This window comes from Periplaneta americana, chromosome 4 (genome assembly GCF_040183065.1).
Source record: "Periplaneta americana isolate PAMFEO1 chromosome 4, P.americana_PAMFEO1_priV1, whole genome shotgun sequence".
Lineage (NCBI taxonomy): Eukaryota > Metazoa > Arthropoda > Insecta > Blattodea > Blattidae > Periplaneta > Periplaneta americana.
This window is the reverse complement of record NC_091120.1, coordinates 207,154,366-207,173,745: the sequence shown is the minus strand read 5'-3', so window position 1 is coordinate 207,173,745 and position 19,380 is coordinate 207,154,366. Positions and strand designations below refer to the sequence as shown.

The 19,380-nt window shown below is 40.3% G+C and overlaps 1 protein-coding gene across 1 annotated transcript in view; it reads right to left on the bottom strand.

The window, feature by feature from the left end:
* The window catches only part of LOC138698734 (uncharacterized), a 51,009-nt gene that overhangs the window by 13,137 nt on the left and 18,492 nt on the right, over positions 1–19,380 (bottom strand). The window contains exons 7-17 of the mRNA XM_069824958.1: positions 16,809–16,933; positions 16,603–16,730; positions 16,333–16,530; positions 15,006–15,202; positions 12,570–12,746; positions 10,714–10,908; positions 9,459–9,585; positions 7,466–7,764; positions 3,605–3,766; positions 1,579–1,693; positions 1,386–1,501 (exon numbers count right to left, since the gene is read on the bottom strand). Coding sequence (XP_069681059.1) covers positions 1,386–1,501; positions 1,579–1,693; positions 3,605–3,766; positions 7,466–7,764; positions 9,459–9,585; positions 10,714–10,908; positions 12,570–12,746; positions 15,006–15,202; positions 16,333–16,530; positions 16,603–16,730; positions 16,809–16,933 — 1,839 coding nt within the window. The remainder of the gene's footprint in view (positions 1–1,385; positions 1,502–1,578; positions 1,694–3,604; positions 3,767–7,465; positions 7,765–9,458; positions 9,586–10,713; positions 10,909–12,569; positions 12,747–15,005; positions 15,203–16,332; positions 16,531–16,602; positions 16,731–16,808; positions 16,934–19,380) is intronic.

Here is a 19,380-nt window from a genome sequence, read left to right as displayed (position 1 = left end):
CGAGAGTTGGGTAGTATCGGACATCGGGTAATATCGGACAGTAAATTTCTTTCATCTACCACGAGCTGAAAGTACCTGATTGACGTGGTTACGTTTCTGTGATGTCGCATAGAGAAACGTTACCATGTCATTCAGGTACTACCATCTGGTGGTAGATGAAAAAAAAAACGCACTGTTCGATATTACCCGATGTCCGATACTACCCAACTCTCCCTTACTGTAGTAACTTTTATTTCAAATTATTTCTTGATTGTGTTCTTTCTACAGTGAGCATAATGCAGTAGTCTATTCTTAGTTTTGCTGAAACTCAACCCTTTGTAAAACGGAAAATAAAATTCTGGAACGATCGCGTTTCGTTTTAGGGAGGTTTTACTGTATTTCACTGACCAGCATTCCTTGGCATCCTGCAATATAACATTCAGGAGTAAACATTTGGCAATAGCTGTAAAAATTATGCTTAGTGAAACGACACAATTAAACAAATATTTGAGGTTACAACGTTGTAGCTTCAGCTAGTCACTTCCATTCAGTGAATTATTGGCGAGGTGAGAACTCAAAGAAAGAAAGAAAGAAAGAAAGAAAGAAAGAGAGAAAGAAGGAAAGAAAGAACGAAAGAAAGAAAGAAAGAGAGAAAGAAAGAAAGAACGAAAGAAGGAAAAAAGAAGGAAAGAAAGAAGGAAAGGAAAGAAAGAAAGAAAGAAGGAAAGAAAGAAAGAAAGAAGGAAAGAAGTTAAGGAGGAAAGAAGGAAAGAAAGAAAGAAGGAAAGGAAAGAAAGAAAGAAAGAAGGAAGAAAGAAGGAAAGAAGTTAAGAAGGAAAGAAAGAAAGAAAGAAAGAAGGAAAGAAAGAAGGAAGGAAAGAAAGAAGGAAAGAAAGAAAGAAAGAAAGAAAGAAAGAGAGAAAGAAAGAAAGAAGGAAAGAAAGAAAAAATAAAGAAGGAAAGAAAGAAAGAAGGAAAGAAGGAAGGAAAGAAAGAAGGAAAGAAAGAAAGAAGGAAAGAAGGAAGGAAGGAAAGAAAGAAGGAAGGAAAGAAAGAAAGAAAGAAGTTAAGGAGGAAAGAAGGAAAGAAAGAAAGCAGGAAAGGAAAGAAGGAAGGAAAGAAAGAAAGAAAGAAGGAAAGGAAAGAAAGAGAGAAAGAAAGAAAGAAAGAAGGAAAGAAAGAAAGAAAGAAGGAAAGAAAGAAAGAAGGAAAGAAGGAAAGAAAGAAAGAAGGAAAAAAGGAAAAAAGAAAGAAGGAAAGAAAGAAAGAAGGAAAGAAAGAAATGTGTTAGTTCTATATAAATCAGTGTATAGTATATGTCATAGCCTTATATTGTAACGTTTGCGTCCTGGCGTTACTGTGATGAGCTTGGCACATGAGGCAAGCCATCTGTACACTGCGCTCACCGACAGTCCATGGTGCGCGGGTTGACCAGGTGGAAGACCTTCCCGACGGAGAGCGGCGCGTCCTGCAGCAGTCTGACCAGCACGCGGCCCAGGAAGTCCACGGGCGTCAGCTCCACCTGCAACAGGAACAGCCTGCTGCAGTGCGCTGCACAACGCTTCCACCCGGCGCGGCGGGGCGGCTCCTCGTCAGTACCTGCCAGTCGATGTCGGGCGCCGTCCGCGTGTGCAGGCAGCCCTGCAGCATCAGCAGGGTCAGGTCCGCGGGGTTCCAGCTCGCCTCCGTCTGCGGCCCTCCCACGTTGCCACATCTGCACAATAACTACAGAGCGTTACGAAATACTACATTAATATGATTCCGCGTCAGGCTGACAAGCGTCCATGATACAAAACCTGAATAGAAGGTAAGTAAAGCTGGGGGTTCCATGTCACATAGATGAATCCTATTTTTCGTTCAAGTCAAAATCTGCAGATAGCACACTGGCCTAAATGCGCATGCGTATATTCCTCTTCACCATAACCCACGCCTTATCTAAGTGAGAAATACACGGACATCATTTTATTTTTAATAGCATTTTTAATATTAACCTGGCTATACCTTTGCATCGACGATTAAGAACCGGAAAAACCGTTTGCTACCCCTTTCCACGACTGGAGTTCGATGATACTGGCGTAATATACAAACAAATCACTTTACTAGGTATAGGAGGGAAGAAAAGTAGTTCATCCATTTACGTAAACTAGGAAATATCGCAATTTTGAGTTCGATAATTTTCATTAGGTTTTTGTTTAATCAAAATACAGTACTGTATTAATAATGAGTGTTTTTACTCACGAACTGAGCTGTCCATGTGGACGTATTCATTATACAGTGTATATTATACTGTCTACAGCACATTAGCGTACAATATAGAGACTGAAGTTAAATTGAAAAATAATCGTAATATGAATATTTAAACACATTTTTAAAAATGGTGACCGTTCATTTCGATACAGGCTTCAGTTCTAATGTGCTTATTATCGCACTATAGATTATTGTACGTAATTCCAATTACCAGTTTCGTCCTTCGTACTAGTAACTCATGTTGAAATAATTCTGTACCTACTCTATAAAAGAGTACCTTACGTACCGTAAATTCAATCTTCACTTCTGCCCGATCCGAAATGATAAAATTACTCAGACATACTATCTACAGTCCGTCCAAGTGGTTATGTTGTAGGATCGTAGAAAGAGAGGAAATCACGTGACAGTTAATTACTTAACGAGGCCCTTTTATTTCAGTTATTTTAAACAATTGTATAATATTACTTAGACGTCCAATCCCTAACAGAATAATGTTCCCAGAAAAGAGCTAAGACAGCCCAGCCACTAGCATTTACAGAGAGGCGAATAGAAGCAGCTGAGGGAAACCGGGATGCGACATAGGCAAATGGAAAATGATGCAATATTGAAAGCTCTTTCGTCACTGGAAAACGCGAACATATTTTTGGAACGTACTGTTTACTATCACCGTAAGGCTACTGTGACTGTATATGCGGTCTTGGATCTGTGTGCAGGACTGTTGAACTTCATTAGTAGAAGGGGTGGGAGTGAAGTATATTTAAAAACTCAGGTACAATAAAAACTGAAGTAAAAATAAAATGATGTCCCTGTAGAAATCGAAATTTGCCGCATATGTAAGTTGTGGGATGAGTTTCATACATTCCAAGTATGAAATAAAGCTACTAATGACGTAATCACGCAGGAAGTGATGTAACTGTGCAGATTGAATACATTGGAATAAATCAACAACTTCTTATACGTTCCGTATGCGTGGTTAATTATAAAATCAAGCTGTAAGTCTGCGTAGTTTGGCAACAATGCATCGCTGGCATCTGCGAAAACATACGCACTCGGTCAGAGTACCAGCGTTCCGTTCCTTAGCCGCAGCGGGGGACTTCCTAACAGCAGGCTACGTGTGATGGATAAGCAAACAAGAACTGCAAACAGATCAATAATTCCGTAATGACAAGAGTACAGATCAGAATCGTACCTATCCTGTAAAGCGGTATTAACATTTAGGGCAAAACTTTTTCTTTTTTCTGAGAACAGAATTCATTTGCGATTAATATGATATTGGAATTTGTTCTTTACTCTCTGCACAGTTATATTACGTCCACCCTGTATATATTTTTCTCTCTCTACCTAGGAGACCCCTAGCATACAAATCAGAACAGACTACCTGTACACGGTGGCGGGCAGTCCCTTGTCCCTGGCCCTCAGCACCAGCTGCTCCGCCACCCACTTGCTCTGCGCGTAGCCGCTCTTCAGGCTGCAGGCGTGCTGCGTCATGTCGGCGTCTTCCCTGCAGTCCTGCAGGCCGGGCGGGAACACGGCGTCGGTGCTACGGAACACGAGTCCAGTTGTAATCCGACATTACACAAGATAAAGAAACATTTTCTCATGACCTATTAGAGACATGGATCTAAAATTCTGCACACATTTGTCTTATGTTATATTATCTAAGAAATCCCTGGAGATAGAATTTTAAAATATAATTTAGTTTTTTATATATAATTTTAATATGATTAATATAAAAAATAAATACGGGATGAGTCATAATTGTGTGAATAGTATTATATACTAAAAATGAAACAACCTGCGTAGAATTAGAATATATCAGTCCTCTAACTGCCCACTGTACAACACAAACCAAGAAATGGATTCGGAACATCTCAAAATCCGTGCTTCAGTGGCTGACCATGATAATATCTTTGAAAAATATTGGAGTGCAAGAGGTCAAATGGCTTTATTGTCAAACGCCTGCATTAGAAAATAACAACAACTAAAAATGAAACATATTTTTTCATATAAACTTATGGTCTGCCCGCTTCATTATGGAGATAATGATTGGAACAGTTAGAAAAAGACAACAGCTACTTTTCTGACAGTGCTGTACAATGACGTGGTTATTCACAGAAGATGCTGGAAATGTCCACATTCACTTCACAACACAATTCCGCCCTCCTCCGCCATGAATGTCTTGCTCTTTGAACAATGCAGCCACAATTGCATTCATCAGATGCTCTCTCGTGGCATGTCGTTGAGAGTAAACGTCATCCCACAACCAGAAGTCGTGGGGACTGAGTTCAGGCGATCGCGTCGGCCATGCAACAGACCCGTTGCGTCACTCCATTTGCCTGGACTGCACGACGGTAATCCTCATCTTGAAGTAGCCAAGTGTTGACGGTGGTGCCGGTTGTTGTGGTAGTTCAGTCTGCAGCACCTGTTGACCGACTGTAGCGTTTCTCTCTCTTCAATAACAATAACATTGTACTGCAGGGTGTCGTCTGAGCGACTGATGCATGAATAACTTCGACGTAGCGCAACTCGTGATGCCATATCTTGATAACAAAGCCGTCATGGCTATGTGTTTATATGACCAAATCTGTTTGTATTGGGATATAGAATACTCTACAGTACACAATTACGATATAATATTACTATTTCACCTGAGTAAAGTGCTTTAAATTGCAGTGGCGTAGCATGAAATTTTGAGCAGGGGAAGCTAACTCAAGTTGTCTTTCATGCAATATGAGAAAACGTATTACAAAAATATAGTCTTAAAATAAATAGTAGTCAATGTCAAGTCAACAGTCGAAGATTGGTTGGAACATCGTAAGTAACACCAATAAGGCATGACCTCAAATGATACGTAGTAAAATATGATTTCACGGTTTACACATATCTCTAACAAATTGACACGTATAGTGTAACATTAGCTCACTCCCTGTCATACTTAGAGAAATCACAATATTAGTATCATTACGTAAGTATGCGTCTGTCTTTTGGTTGTGTCCTTCACTGACAGCAAGGGAGTCGGTCACTTGTTTTCTAAATCACACTTTTGTTCGTAAGTCAGTCTTGATAATAGAATTGCCCTAAAAAATTTAAGTAGGCCTAAATTGGTGTCAGGAACTGTTATTTCGCTCATTATTTATTATATCAGCCACAATGCACACTAACACTTCAACTGAACACAACTGACGAAAAGGGATAACTCGGAAACTAAATTGTTTTCAATGTCAAAGCTAGCTTCTTGCGAGCCTTGCAACCAGGGTAGTTTAGTTAGAAAGGGATGAAAATCTGCGGGGTGGGTTACACAGAAGAATGAATGAAAGAAACCAGTCTGCTTGGAAGCTGGTGTGTTCAGGCGTCTTGTTTACTGCTGCATCACAAATCATCCTGAGCTGCCGCATCACAATATTTAACGCGTAAATATAAGTTCTATTAAAATTAATAAATAATTTTGTTCATAAACTGCAGGTTTATTATGAAATTATTAATAACTGGGGAAGCTGAGCTTTTTAGCTTACATTGACGCTACGCCACTGTTAAATTGACACATTAAAACAATCTGTTAACAGTAAAATTGCATTACTTTATTTCAAGTATTTGGAAACAAGTGTTCCTTAATAGTAACTTTCGCTAAATGAAGGCTCAAATTTAGGATTATGAAGAAGAGTGGCATTACGGCATTTAAAAATTATTTTGGGACATCACCTCATGGATTTTCGAAATAACATCTTGAGAATTCATATGCCACTACAAACCACGCGGTGCGGACAACTTAGTGTACGCGCACACACGCTTGCAAGCGGCGTATTCAGTGATCAGACTGCAAGGCACGCAAATCTGAGATTCTCTTCCACACTAAATTGTTCAAGACTTCGGTTTATCCACATACAAGCAGCTCATTTTGTAAACAAAGACAAGGACATCCTTATTTCTCATTTCAAACAATACCTTGTATATATGGAAGCATTTTGGAGTAACTATCTTGCTTACAGTTTGAAATGTTATTTTAAGGACAGATGATGGTTAAATCTGGTGAACACTCAGTAAATTTCATATATTTTTTTTCTTAAAATTCTTTTTGACAATATAGGAAAAATATATTACATAAAATTAAACGCGCATTTCTGCCTTGTCAGTTGCTGTGACGCACAGAGCTTTTAAATTACTGCAAACTCTGTTCGCAATTTCCTGTAACTTTAATGTTTTTGATTTATTCCCTACAAAAGGATGTATGTTCGGAACCATGCATTTGCTATAGTTCGTACAGCTTTCTCGTGTGCAGTTCTATGAACGACCAACACTGTAATCCAGGAACTTGAACGAACTTTGCACACATACTTTAGGTTATTGGTGAACTTTTCTCTGTAATAAAACTTCGCTATTTTGTTGCATTTGAAAATTTTGCCTCCACATTTCTATAAAATACCTCTAAAAATTTTAATTTATCTTTAAAAATAGCTGAGATATATCCATTTAACTGGTATATTTTTTAAAATTTGGTCCTCATTTTTTTTTTGTTTCAGAATCTAATGTCGAATTTAAGTTCTAATAATACTTTTACATTTGAAGGATTCGTAACAAGCTGTTTTTTACGGTGATGGGTTGTTGATACTCGGGAGGAAATTAAACGCAGAATAAATATGGGAATTGTCTGTTATTATTCGGTTGAGAAGCTTTTGTCATCCAGTCTGCTGTCAAAAAATCTGAAAGTTAGAATTTATAAAACAGTTATATTACCGGTTGTTCTGTATGGTTGTGAAACTTGGACTCTAACTTTGAGAGAGGAACAGAGATTAAGGGTGTTTGAGAATAAGGTGCTTAGGAAAATATTTGGGGCTAAGAGGGATGAAGTTACAGGAGAATGGAGAAAGTTACACAACGCAGAACTGCACGCATTGTATTCTTCACCTGACATAATTAGGAACATTAAGTCCAGACGTTTGAGATGGGCAGGGCATGTAGCACGTATGGGTGAATCCAGAAATGCATATAGAGTGTTAGTTGGGAGACCGGAGGGAAAAAGACCTTTGGGGAGGCCGAGACGTAGATGGGAAGATAATATTAAAATGGATTTGAGGGAGGTGGGATATGATGGTAGAGAATGGATTAATTTTGCTCAGGATAAGAACCAATGGCGGGCTTATGTGAGGGCGGCAATGAACCTCCGGATTCCTTAAAAGCCAGTAAGTAAGTAAGTATATTTCTACATACAAGAACGTGCATGGATAGTTCAACTCGCACTTGCCTGACGTGGTGCAGGTGCTTGACCCTGCCGTGCAGGGCGAAGGCCACGACGTTCTGGGTGCCCTGCACGTTGGCGCCCTGCAGCGCGTGGTACGGGTGCACCAGGTTGACGGTGGCCGCGGCATGCACCACGCAGTCCACCGCGCTCGCCAGGAAGGCGTACACGTCCTCGGGCAGCCCCAGCCGCAGCAGCGACACGTCCCCGGGCACGACCACCAGGCGGCGCCCCGGCTCCGAGGCCCGCACGCGTTCCGACGCACTGAGCCCCGGCCGCTCACGCACCACGCAGAACACTGTCGCCTGGGGGCAGCCCTCACCTCATAAGATCCAGTTTACTTCAAGTCAACACTATTGGCCTGCACACATTTGGCTGTTCATGTAGGCTACGTTTGCTGTGATTCTTGTTTACTTTTTCACCGACTGCCGTGAGTGTGAGGCGGTAAAGGGACATTTCCGAAATGAATTCCCACACATAATTATCCATTATGTTGGTGTAACACCAATACTTCACCCTACACTGTAATTTTCATGTGTTTTTGTTTTTATTCAGGTACAAAGTCCTTCCGGTTTGCTCAGCAGTCATGTCTGTGTGTTCTTAAAGATAACTAAAACGAACTAGATTAGTACAGGAAGATCAGATGAAGTTAGACGCGAGGAAACTACGCCTTTTCCAGCTGAAATTCAAAAAGATCATTAGCTAGTCAATCAGAAAACGTCAGTTGTATTTCAGAATTTGTCGCACGTAATTCACATTGTGCTATTGAAATTCAGAAAAGATCGATTGCAATTGGGATTAATCAACATTAATGTAATTTTATTCAGAGTGTGCAGTAATATTGAATAGATTATTTCTTTGAACAACTGGCTGTTTTGTTTATGTGATTATATATTACAAATGTCAACATGAAAAATTTAGTAAGTAAGGAATTTACACATAATGTTTTCTGAATTACAACTAGAAAAAGTGCAGAGTAAAGGCCCATTCACAATGAAAATTAAACATAACCGTAACATAAACTCAGAAGTTTGCGTCCAGGCCACCAAATGGGATCATTCACAATGATTCACATAAGCATTGACATAAACATTACCGTAAGACGTTAACATAAAAGTTTGCAAACTCCAAACTTCCATGCTTATGCTTACGTGATTTGCAAACAGAACACAATCGTGGAGCGCTGAAGTATACGACAGAATATGAGGAAATGGCGTCGTTGTTATGTTTCCATGGTTACCAAGTATGTTTGCTGTTATGTTTATGTTCCCATCGTGAATGATGGTATGTCTCTTGATTTTACTGTAACGTTTATATTCTTAAGTTTACGCTTACGTTATGTTTAATTTTCATTGTGAATGAGCCTTAAGAATGGAGGTGGAGGCAGGCAGGTATTTTAAAAACGACACATTAAACAGAGAACAACTGCGAAAGAGATGGCTTCAAGAAACACGAGAATAAAAGCCAATGATGAGACAGAGGAAAGAGAGGTCAGTAAGTTACTTCACAGGTCAGTGCAGGAGTAGAGTCGGATAAATTGCAAAAGAAAATGGAACCCAGAATACCAGACACTGAATGGCGTGAGTTTATTCTACTCGAAATAATGCTGCCTCTACTACTAATGCTAATACTACAATATCACTAAGTCACTATTTCTTGTTATTATTATTATTATTATTATTATTATTATTATTATTATTATTATTATTATTGAGTCTCAGACACATTACAGCAACACTGCAAGCAGTAATTGCAGAAGAATACATCACAAGAGAATATATGGCAACAATGGCAAAAAATATACAAACTTCTGGAAGTACAAACGCGCTGCTACTGTGTTGGAATCGTACAGCTATTCGGCTTACAGACCAGATGTCATATTCAGAAATAAGAACATAGAGTGTCCACAAGTTTGGTGTGAGATATGGAGTAGGTAAGAATTCCGTCAGCAGACGCTTTAGAATTCGGAAAAGAAAAAAAAAAAGAAATGTGTGCGCACCTGCGTACTATACAGCAGCTGCTTGAGAATGAAGGAGCCCACGAAGCCCGTGGCCCCGGTCAGCAGCACCGTCCTGGGCCCGCACAACTCCATGGAACGCCAGAACGCCCTCAAGCTAACATCGGACCTGCGGAGGTGTAGAACGTAAATAGCTACTCTTTTTGATAAATTATGTAACGTTTATGTTTTGAGTCCTGACGTTAAAAGTAGAAATTCACGAACAAATACAGCAACTTGTGAAATGCATACCCTGAGGATTAGTTTCCATTATAACATGCTGCAGTCAAACACAACTACATGGTATGTTTTCCTGCAAATTCATATCAGGTACTGGTTCTTCGTCTCTGTTCAACAGCAGCCAATGCACAAGATCCGCAAACAAAAAGCATGTCTGCATATTCACTATGTCAGTGGTCGTCAGCACTCGCTGAAATGTGCAAAGGGTACGCGGTGCTGTCCCGTGTGCACTGTCGTGCAACAGTGAGAGATAGAGAGCATACCCGCTAGCAGCTACGGAGTGCACCCTAGTGCACTGCGTTTTCTGCGGGTAAGAGAGACTAGCTCCAGCGTGCTCTGTGCTGACGACCCCTGCACTATGTGAACACACGAATGGCATCACAAAACACAGCACTAAGCACTGCAGCCGACAAGAATACTGTCTTCTGAAGAATTAAACAATGTAAACACAACAATGTAGCAACAGAAATGGACACAACTCAACAGAATTAAATGTCAAGTGAACGTGTATTCAGTTGTAAGGCGTTGCGGTGCCCAAATAATGCCCTGTGAAAAAACATCTGACTTAACACGTCAAGTAGAGTACACGCTCCAGTATTTCCCCCCAACCGTTAGACTTCGCACAAAGGTGTATCAGGTAGTTTAACCCAAACTATATTATCCTGAATTATTTTACATTCTCTTGGGGCACTCTGTATAGTCTACCATTAATTTGTGTTACGTTTACGAATTACAAAACTACGTTCTTTAATAGAAGCGGCCTTGTTTTGACGACACTGGGTTTTTAATGTTAAGAAGAGTTTTTGAAAGTTTTAATCTCGGGTTATGTTCCACTTTTATTCTTGTTCTTAAAAAACATTGAAGAAGAAAAACTACTTTCGTATTTAAAGTACGTTGTGAACAAAATTGTAGCCTACTGCATTAACCCATTTTTAATTTCTCGTATTTTATAGATAAAAGTGTGGGCATCCTATCCCACGCGCGATTTCTGTCTCGTGACGTCAGACGGCATACTCACACGGCCTCGTCCTGGACGTGTCGCTCCACCTCTGCCACAAGGTCGGGCGTCGAGCCCGGTCCGTCCAAGTCGGGACGCTCCACGAAGGCCGCCATGGCGTGCACTGTGGGATGCTGCAGCAGCTGCGACACCGAGAGGCTGCGCCCCAGCGCCTCGTTCATCTCGCCCACCAGCTGCGTCGCGAGCAGAGAGTGCCTGCCACGGAGAAGGCGTTTCAACTTGACGTCATAGTTCAAAATGGCTGGTTTAATAGTGCTAGTTGCTTTGTGTGAAGGAGCAGAGCAACGAAATATGAAGATACAGAAGAAACGCTGGACTCATGAGACTCAAGAAACAAAGGGGAAATGTCAGTATGTGCTACACGAAGAACCAGCGTGACTGGAGTTGTAGGCTAATTAAATGTAAAACAGTTTTCAAATACATGGCCACTGGCCTGTCAATTTTGTTTCGTACATTTGTATTATACGAGTAATAATGATTACTAAATTTATCGTAGTAAATGGATATTGATGCAGAAGCTGAATCAATTTTTCCTAGTGAATTTATTTCGAGAAAGAAACTGACAGCAAAGAATTAAATTAATATTCTTGTGATATCAAACAATTGGATTTGACGCCAAACAGACGATCCGATTACTTGCGAAGATTCACGATCGCTTCTATTGCATTGCGTAAGAGGAAGAAATATGCCCGATAGAGAATTCGCGCCTGCGCTGCTACAGATGTTAAAGGAAGGTTCTCCTCCTCCCTTCTACATACTGAGAGGGGGTCTCAGCTTCATATATCTACTGTATAGTCCGGGTCAGCTTACTTCATACCCTAAGGGTGAAACCTAACCATTTTTCCCCCATTACTACACATGCTAGTGGATTGTGGTGATTTTCTAGTTTGCAGGTTGAATTTTCCTTTGCCAACTTCGTTTCGAATTTCGATACTGACAAATATTACAAATGGTAGTGATTTTGTAACTGGTATGTTGGCAGCTGAGACAAATATCGACAATATCTGTCGGTACTGGAGTTCCATGAAATTAAAATTGTACTAGATTTCTGAGCCGGTTACTGGAAGCTAGTGAAATTTGAACATACTAATAATTAATTAATATCGGTATTAATATTAATACATAATAGTTATTTTATGTATTGGGTTGTCCACACCTGTGGAGTAACGGTTAGCACGTTTAGCCGCGAAACCAGGTGGCCCGGGTTCGATTCCCGGTCGGGGCAAGTTACCTGGTTGAGGTTTTTTCAGAGGTTTTCCCTCAACCCAATATGAGCAAATGCTGGGTAACTTTCGGTGTTGAACCCCGGACTCATTTCACCGGCATTATCATCTTCATATCATTCAGACGCTAAATAACCTAAGATGTTGATAAAGCGTTGTAAAATAACCTACTAAAATAAAAAAAAAAATAAATGTATTGGGTTGTGGTTATAATTCAAGACTATAGTCAGGTAAGTTTTCGGAGTTAGTACTAATAATTTCATGTGGTCAAACAAAATACATTTTTATGTTAGGTCTCGTGTGTCAATTGTCTAGCCAGACCAATGAATTTCGCATTGCCAGACAAAATACTTGACATGTTGATCCCTTTCCCATATAGTTTGCCTAAGAAAATATGTTACAAATTATTGAATTGTTTAGAATAACCTTCCAACATAAAGTACTGTAAGTAAATAAGTCATTTAGTACGTAGGATCATGTGATATCTGGTAACAGTTGGCAACACTGACAAGACGGCAATATTTGCTGTTTAGGAACTGTTCTTATGTGACCCTCACTATAGATATGGCCGTTCCGCTGGGCATTAAACATCAAACCAATCAAGAGGCAAGGCGCGGCATGACGGTTACTCACCCTCCGAGGTCGAAGAAGCTCTCGTGCACGTCCACGGCGCTCAGTTTCAACACCCTGCACCAGATGGCGGCGACGAGGCGCTCCATGTCCGTGGACGGCAGGTCCTGGGGGTCCACGGCGTCGCAGTCCCCCAGCGCCTCCTTGTCCAGCTTGCCCGACGCCTCCAGAATGGGGATGCTGCAACAAATCCTTCATCTCCTAGACACAACTCTTCTCTGGCTTCAAGCTCACGTGCGAGTTTGGGAACAGTGAGAGGATTAACTTTGCTAACTAAAGAGACAGGAGACTGCTTATGACCAGCACACAGTAGTGAAGTAGGGTGTGTCAGCATGGTAGAGTGGCCGTAATACTGTTATGCCCCAGGGCTTAAGAACGCCCTATAGCATGATTTCGTCTACACCTGTGGAGTAACGGTCAGCGCGTCTGGCCGCGAAACCAGGTGGCCCGGGTTCGAATCCCGGTCGGGGCAAGTTACCTGGTTGAGGTTTTTTGCTGGGGATTTCCCTCAACCCAATACGAGCAAATGCTGGGTAACTTTCGGTGTTGGACCCCGGACTCATTTCACCGGCATTATCACCTTCATATCATTCAGACGCTAAATAACCTAGATACAGCGTCGTAAAATAACCCAATAAAATAAATAAAAAAAGCATGATTTCCTGTGGGGTGTTACATTTGAAAAGTGTCAGCGGAATGCAATGCAATCCCAGCTTAGCCCTATACCGATGTCAGTATATAGCTTATTGTGCCACGGTATCTTTTTTTTTCTTCGAATTTCATTGGTAATTCCTGCTAAAAATTCTTGAAATGATTTCTTAGCCATGAAAAAAATACGAAAAAAAGTTTTACAGTCCTAATATAAATCGCCAAATAAAGTGTGAAATAGTTCTCGACCCTATCTTTCCAGAACCAATGAATGGACCCACATTCTTCTTCTATTCTTTCTCCGTATGAGCAAATTTCCAAAAGTAACTTACATCTCCTTCTATGTCCATGTTCACTGCAAGACTGAAAAATTCTCTACATAATTTTAGCGTATTAAGCTGAGCTTCAAACGCGTGTTCGCAGCCACTAGTGGCGCTGCTAAGAGACTCTGGCCTCGTCTGAGGGGCCCACTGGAATTCCCTCCAACATCGAGAGGTTACGTTAACGGGTGATTTACGGAATCATTAGTCCTGCTGAACGTTTAAGAAACTCATTTTATAACACTGACAGAGGAATTATCTTCACTGAATAGCCTACTTAAATACTTAAAATTTCTATTACTTTTTAAAGACTCCAGTTTAACATGGGAAAAACATATTGAATATATATGCACAAAATTATCAAGAGTTATATATTTATTACAGAAATCAGTGACTTGCGTTTCTCAGAATTATATAAGATGTGCCTACTTTTCGTTCTTTCAGTCGATAATTAGGTATGCCTTAATTTTCTGGGGAAATGGTAGCAAAATTGGGAGTGTCTTGATTTTGCAAAAGAAAGCCATTAGAATTCTATGTCAATCAAACTATCTTGAACATTGTCGACCTCTTTTCAAACAATCACAGATATTAACTGTCATAAATTTATATATATACGACCTAGTCCTTTACACTGGACAAAATATAGACAATTACTCATTAATAGCCAATATACGTGATCATGAAATTAGAAATAGTGAACAAATTAATATCCCATACTGTAGATTACATAAAACTAGTACAAATGTTTCTGTCATGGGGATGAAATTATGTAATAAGCTTCCCAGTCAATATTATAAGTTACCAACCAATAGTTTCAAAATCTAGATTTTATAATAATTAATCCTTTCTACTCTGTAGATGAGTTTAACATAAATTCATACGAAATTGTTTTTTAATAAATAAAGTTATTTACATTTAGTTACAATTATTACATAAGAGTGAAGTGTTTTCATTAATTTTAGAGTTTCAAAATGTTTTGTGTTTTCATTCTAATTAAACTTTATTGTTTCCAATTATATGTGTATTTTCAAATGTATGTTTTTTGTGACGAAGCCTATCACTGTATGTTTAATGGCTTCATAAATTGAATTGCATTGAATTGAATTGAATTGAATTGAATTGAACTGTTCGAGGAACAGGCCAAAGAAGCGAACTGTTGACTAGAAGGAAACAGAAACCTCAATATGGACAACATCACTCCTTGAGCAGCTGTTTACACCGAACAGGAACCATAAATCCAAACTTTAGTAGCACAGGTTGGCTGTGACTAGCTCCACTCACGACTGAAGGAGAAATGACTCCACACCAAATAGTTACAATGTTAATCTAAACGGAAAAGAGAACTGACAGAGACTAAAACTGACCACATTGCTCTGAACTAGCAGTTTCAAATAACGTGTTTAACAGTTAGGAGGAATCGCTAGGCACAGACAGAAAACGTGAGGGACTCGAACTAGATTGTGATACGAACCTGTCGAGGAAGATGAACTTCGAGGGCACCATGTAGAAGGGCAATCTCTTCTTGAGGGCTGCGCGCACTTCCTTGCGCGTGGCGGTGCCCTCAGGCACGACGTAGGCCACGAGCGCCTTGTCGGAGCCCTCCGCCCCCCTCGCCAGCACGCAGGCCGCGCTCACCAGCGGCAGGTCTAGCAGCGCCGCCTCCACGGCCTGCACACAAACGCACACAAGCTCTGTTCTCAAATGCGTGCTTTGTGAAAACTCACCTGATCCTTTATTTCTTTCACGCCGTCAGTTTCGCGGTCCATTTTCAATATTCTATACTAATAATAAATCTGTAGCCGAAATGTTTCTGGTAATTTTCGATTTTCCAAAAATAATTGATCCTAACATATATAATTAACCACCCTGAAACCGAAAATCGCTTTTTTGACACTTTTGTTTGTATGTCTGTCTGTCTGTATGTTTGTTACCTTTTCACGCGATAATGGCTGAACGGATTTCGATGAAAATTGGAATATAAATTAAGTTCGCTGTAAGTTAGATTTTAGGCTATATGGCATTCAAAATACATTATTTGAAAGGGGGGTTATAAGGGGGCCTGAATTAAATAAATCGAAATATCTCGCTTATTATTGATTTTTGTGAAAAATGTTACATAACAAAAGTTTCTTTAAAAATGATTTCCGATAAGTTTTATCCCTTGCAAAATTTTGATAGGACTGATATTTAATGAGATAAATGAGTTTTAAAATTAAAATACAATGCCATCCAAGGCGGTGTAATGAAATGAAAACAAATGACTGCGTCTATAAGGGGCCTTGGACAACAACAATCGAAAGCTATGAAACATAGCCTACAGAGAATGTTTCTGTGTTTGTATGAAGTAATATCGACAGCTAATTTAACCGATTTGTATAATTCATTATTATTTCACCATTGGAAAGTGTAGTTTCTCTAGATGGACATAATGCTATAATGTTATTACAGTAACTTCTGGGTGCTCTCTGGACCAAAATGACTGCATTTTAATTATTTAAATACAATTTAAATTAAGTAACATATTAAACGATTTATCCTTCTATCAAACACGAATGTTCCCTGGATCAAATGTCCTATTTTAATTATGTAATTACTTTATATTTATTTCTAACGGGTGCAGCGGAGCGCACGGGTACGGCTAGTAAATAATAATTGTCAAAAAGATCGTAACATTCCACAGAGTTTCTCTATGTGAAATGAGTTCAGGAAGGCTCAGTTCTGACACGGCCCCCTAGTTCAAGCGAGAGCTAACTAAATGTTAGTGAGCCTCCACCTGGAAGTCGTTGTGTTGTGCCCACCTGCGTCTCGATGCTGTAGCCGCGGATCTTGACCATGGAGTCGCAGCGCCCACACACCTCCAGGCTGCCGTCGCCCAGCACGTAGCCCCAGTCCCCCGTGCGGTACAGGCGGCGCCCCCCGCACTCCACGAACCGCTCGGCGTCCAGGTCGGGGCGGTTGAGGTAGCCCAGCGCCAGGCCGGGGCCGCCCACGAACATCTGCATCACAGAGACTGCATCAGGACGAGCAACTAAGCACGGCTACGACACACGACGTGGAGCTGCACTGACCTCGCCGCGCACGCCCGGCGGCAGCGGGTTGAGCGCCTCGTCCATCACCACCACGTCCACGCCTGGCAGCAGCTGCCCCGCGGGGCAGAACTTGCGGGGCTCCGAGAGCGTCCGCCCCAGCGTCAGATCTGCACAGAACAGCCTGGTCAGACAACCCTGCAATAAGCGGTGGGGGGGGGGGGGGGCAGCACCTCAAACACACGCACCTGCGCACGAGACGTCGTGACACTCGGAGATGCTGTACAGGTTCAGCAGCTGAACGTGCGGGAAGAGACGGGCGAAGCGGTCCCTCAGGGCTGTCGTCACCACCTCCCCACACAGCCAGACCTGCCTGCAGGGCACATAAATACAACTATCTCAGCTGAATACAGCAAAACCCGGTGTACGAAGTCTGCAGCTTTACAGGAATTTGTTCAAATATTTGTCACGCTGTACTTCGGAAAGACGCCGACTGTGTGAGAATGATGGCGCATTACATCTTTCAACACGACGTACAAAAGCGAGACTGTCCATGTATGGGCATGTTTCATAGCTACGCATTCTGCATGGTTATCGGTGACGGAACGTCATTCCAACCATTTTCCTGTGAGGAATTTCATTGTATTTGTTACCATCATCAAAGATTAGACATTCATTCCAGAAGATACTTCCAGAAGATTCGCAAGGAATCATGGCATCAGTTGAAAACATACGAATAAAAATATCTCTTTCGTATAAATAATATATAACATGTCTATAATTTGAATAAATCGAATATAGTTTTCTTCGTAATGACTTTAAGTAGTAATGGATTTTAAATTATTTAAAACAAGTAACCAAGCACGAGTCATACTCATCATGAGTAGAAATAGCATAACAAGTAGCACGACTATGCATAACACAAGTGATGTGAGTGTATTGATCGAAATTAGCTGAGATAAGTGAAGCCAGTCTGTTTCATCACGACTTAGCTACAATGATGGTATCAGAAATCCTGATGAAAATGAGTATGGTTGTTGCCGGGAATCGAACGCAGTAACAAACCATCCCAAATAAAAGCCCGGTTCAGACGGTGCTTGTTCCGTGATGGATTCCAAGGTGGCTGCGCTGATGGCTACCTGCGAGCTCACTTGCTGGAAGTAATGCGCTCCGATGGCTGCTTTGGTGGCTAACTTGCTGGATTTCGAGGGTAGGTTCCTTGATATTTTTGGTGTTGGTTTGCAGGCTGGAACCAAATATGATAATATAGTATCGCCACTGAAACCATGTCGCCATATTCGTTGTTTTCTAACTAAACTTGTTTTTTTTTTTTTTTTATTCTCTAGTTTCTAAGAAACAACAATTAAATATCGGACTTTAGCTGTTTTGTACTTATGGCTTAATTATTACATTTACTACTTTACTACTTTAGGTCATGAAATATCGGAAAGGTCATGAAATATCGGAATAGGTCATGAAATATCGGAAATTGGAAATATAAGTTCAGGGGTGCCACAGGGCAGCGTTCTGGGTCCATTACTCTTTATAATATACGTAAATGACCTATGCCAGAATATTACATCAAATATGAGGCTATTTGCAGACGACTGCATTATCTATAGAAAGATTAGAAATAATTCAGATGTAGATGCTATTCAAACAGACTTGAATAAAATTTATAACTGGGCGTTAAAGCATAGGATGAAAATAAATGGTTCTAAAAGTAAATCTATAACATTTTGTAAAACCCGAGAGGAAACTAGTCTTAATTACGAATTCAGTGGTGTTGTAATTCCGCAAGAACAATGTTGTAAATACCTAGGAGTGTATTTAAACTCCAAACTTTCTTGGGGAGAGCATGTTGATAATGTTACGGGTAAAGCATGGAGGGCACTTCACTTTATTATGAGAATCTTGAGAAAGGCTAGCCCCAAATCGAGGGAAATAGCATATCTAACGTTAGTGCGACCGTTAATGGAATACGGAACTACATGTTGGGATCCCTATAGAATATACCAGATAAATTCCTTAGAAAGAATCCAGTATAGGGCAGCTAAATTTGTTAAAGGTAAAAGAGAAGATGGGAACGATACGATAAAAGAACTTAAATGGGAAACTTTGGAAAACAGACGTAGGAAAACTAGAATAACATCATTGTATAGAGCACATCTAGGTCAGAAAGCATGGGTAGACATAACGGCTCGGTTAGAAAAGCCAACGTACTATGGTAGGAACGATCATGATTTTAAAATCAAATGTAGGAAACAGAAAACGGATGTAGGTAAATTCTCATTTTTAAATAGAACTATAAATGATTGGAATGACCTAACTGCAGCGGTCTTTGAGGGCTGTCCTTCCTTAAGGAGATTCAAGAATAATTTAAAAAGTTGTATATAAAGTGAAAATTAAAATTAAGGTGACATTCAACATTTAATTTTTTTAAGGTGACATGTATTTATCTAGGCTGACGAGTTTACTTCCTTGGTTTGAATTGTAAATTATTTAAAACTAGCGTGTAAGAGGGCCTTAGACTAGAAATGTTTAGCTTAAATGTAGTTCTGTTTATAAGTATGCATAAGGGTGTAATTATTTGACTTATTTGAACTGTTGTATCAGTGAAGCGAGGTGAGTCAGTGAAGTTATGGTTTTACAGTGCAGTGAACAGTTCCGATCAGTGATAATTTATAGCGTCAATGAAATGTGTTCTATAGTGTCAGTGAAATGTGTTACAGAGTGTCAGTGAAATGTGTGCTAAAGTGTCAGTGAAATGCGTCATAGTGCCACTACAGTGAATGAGATGAGAGTAAAGTGAAAGACTAT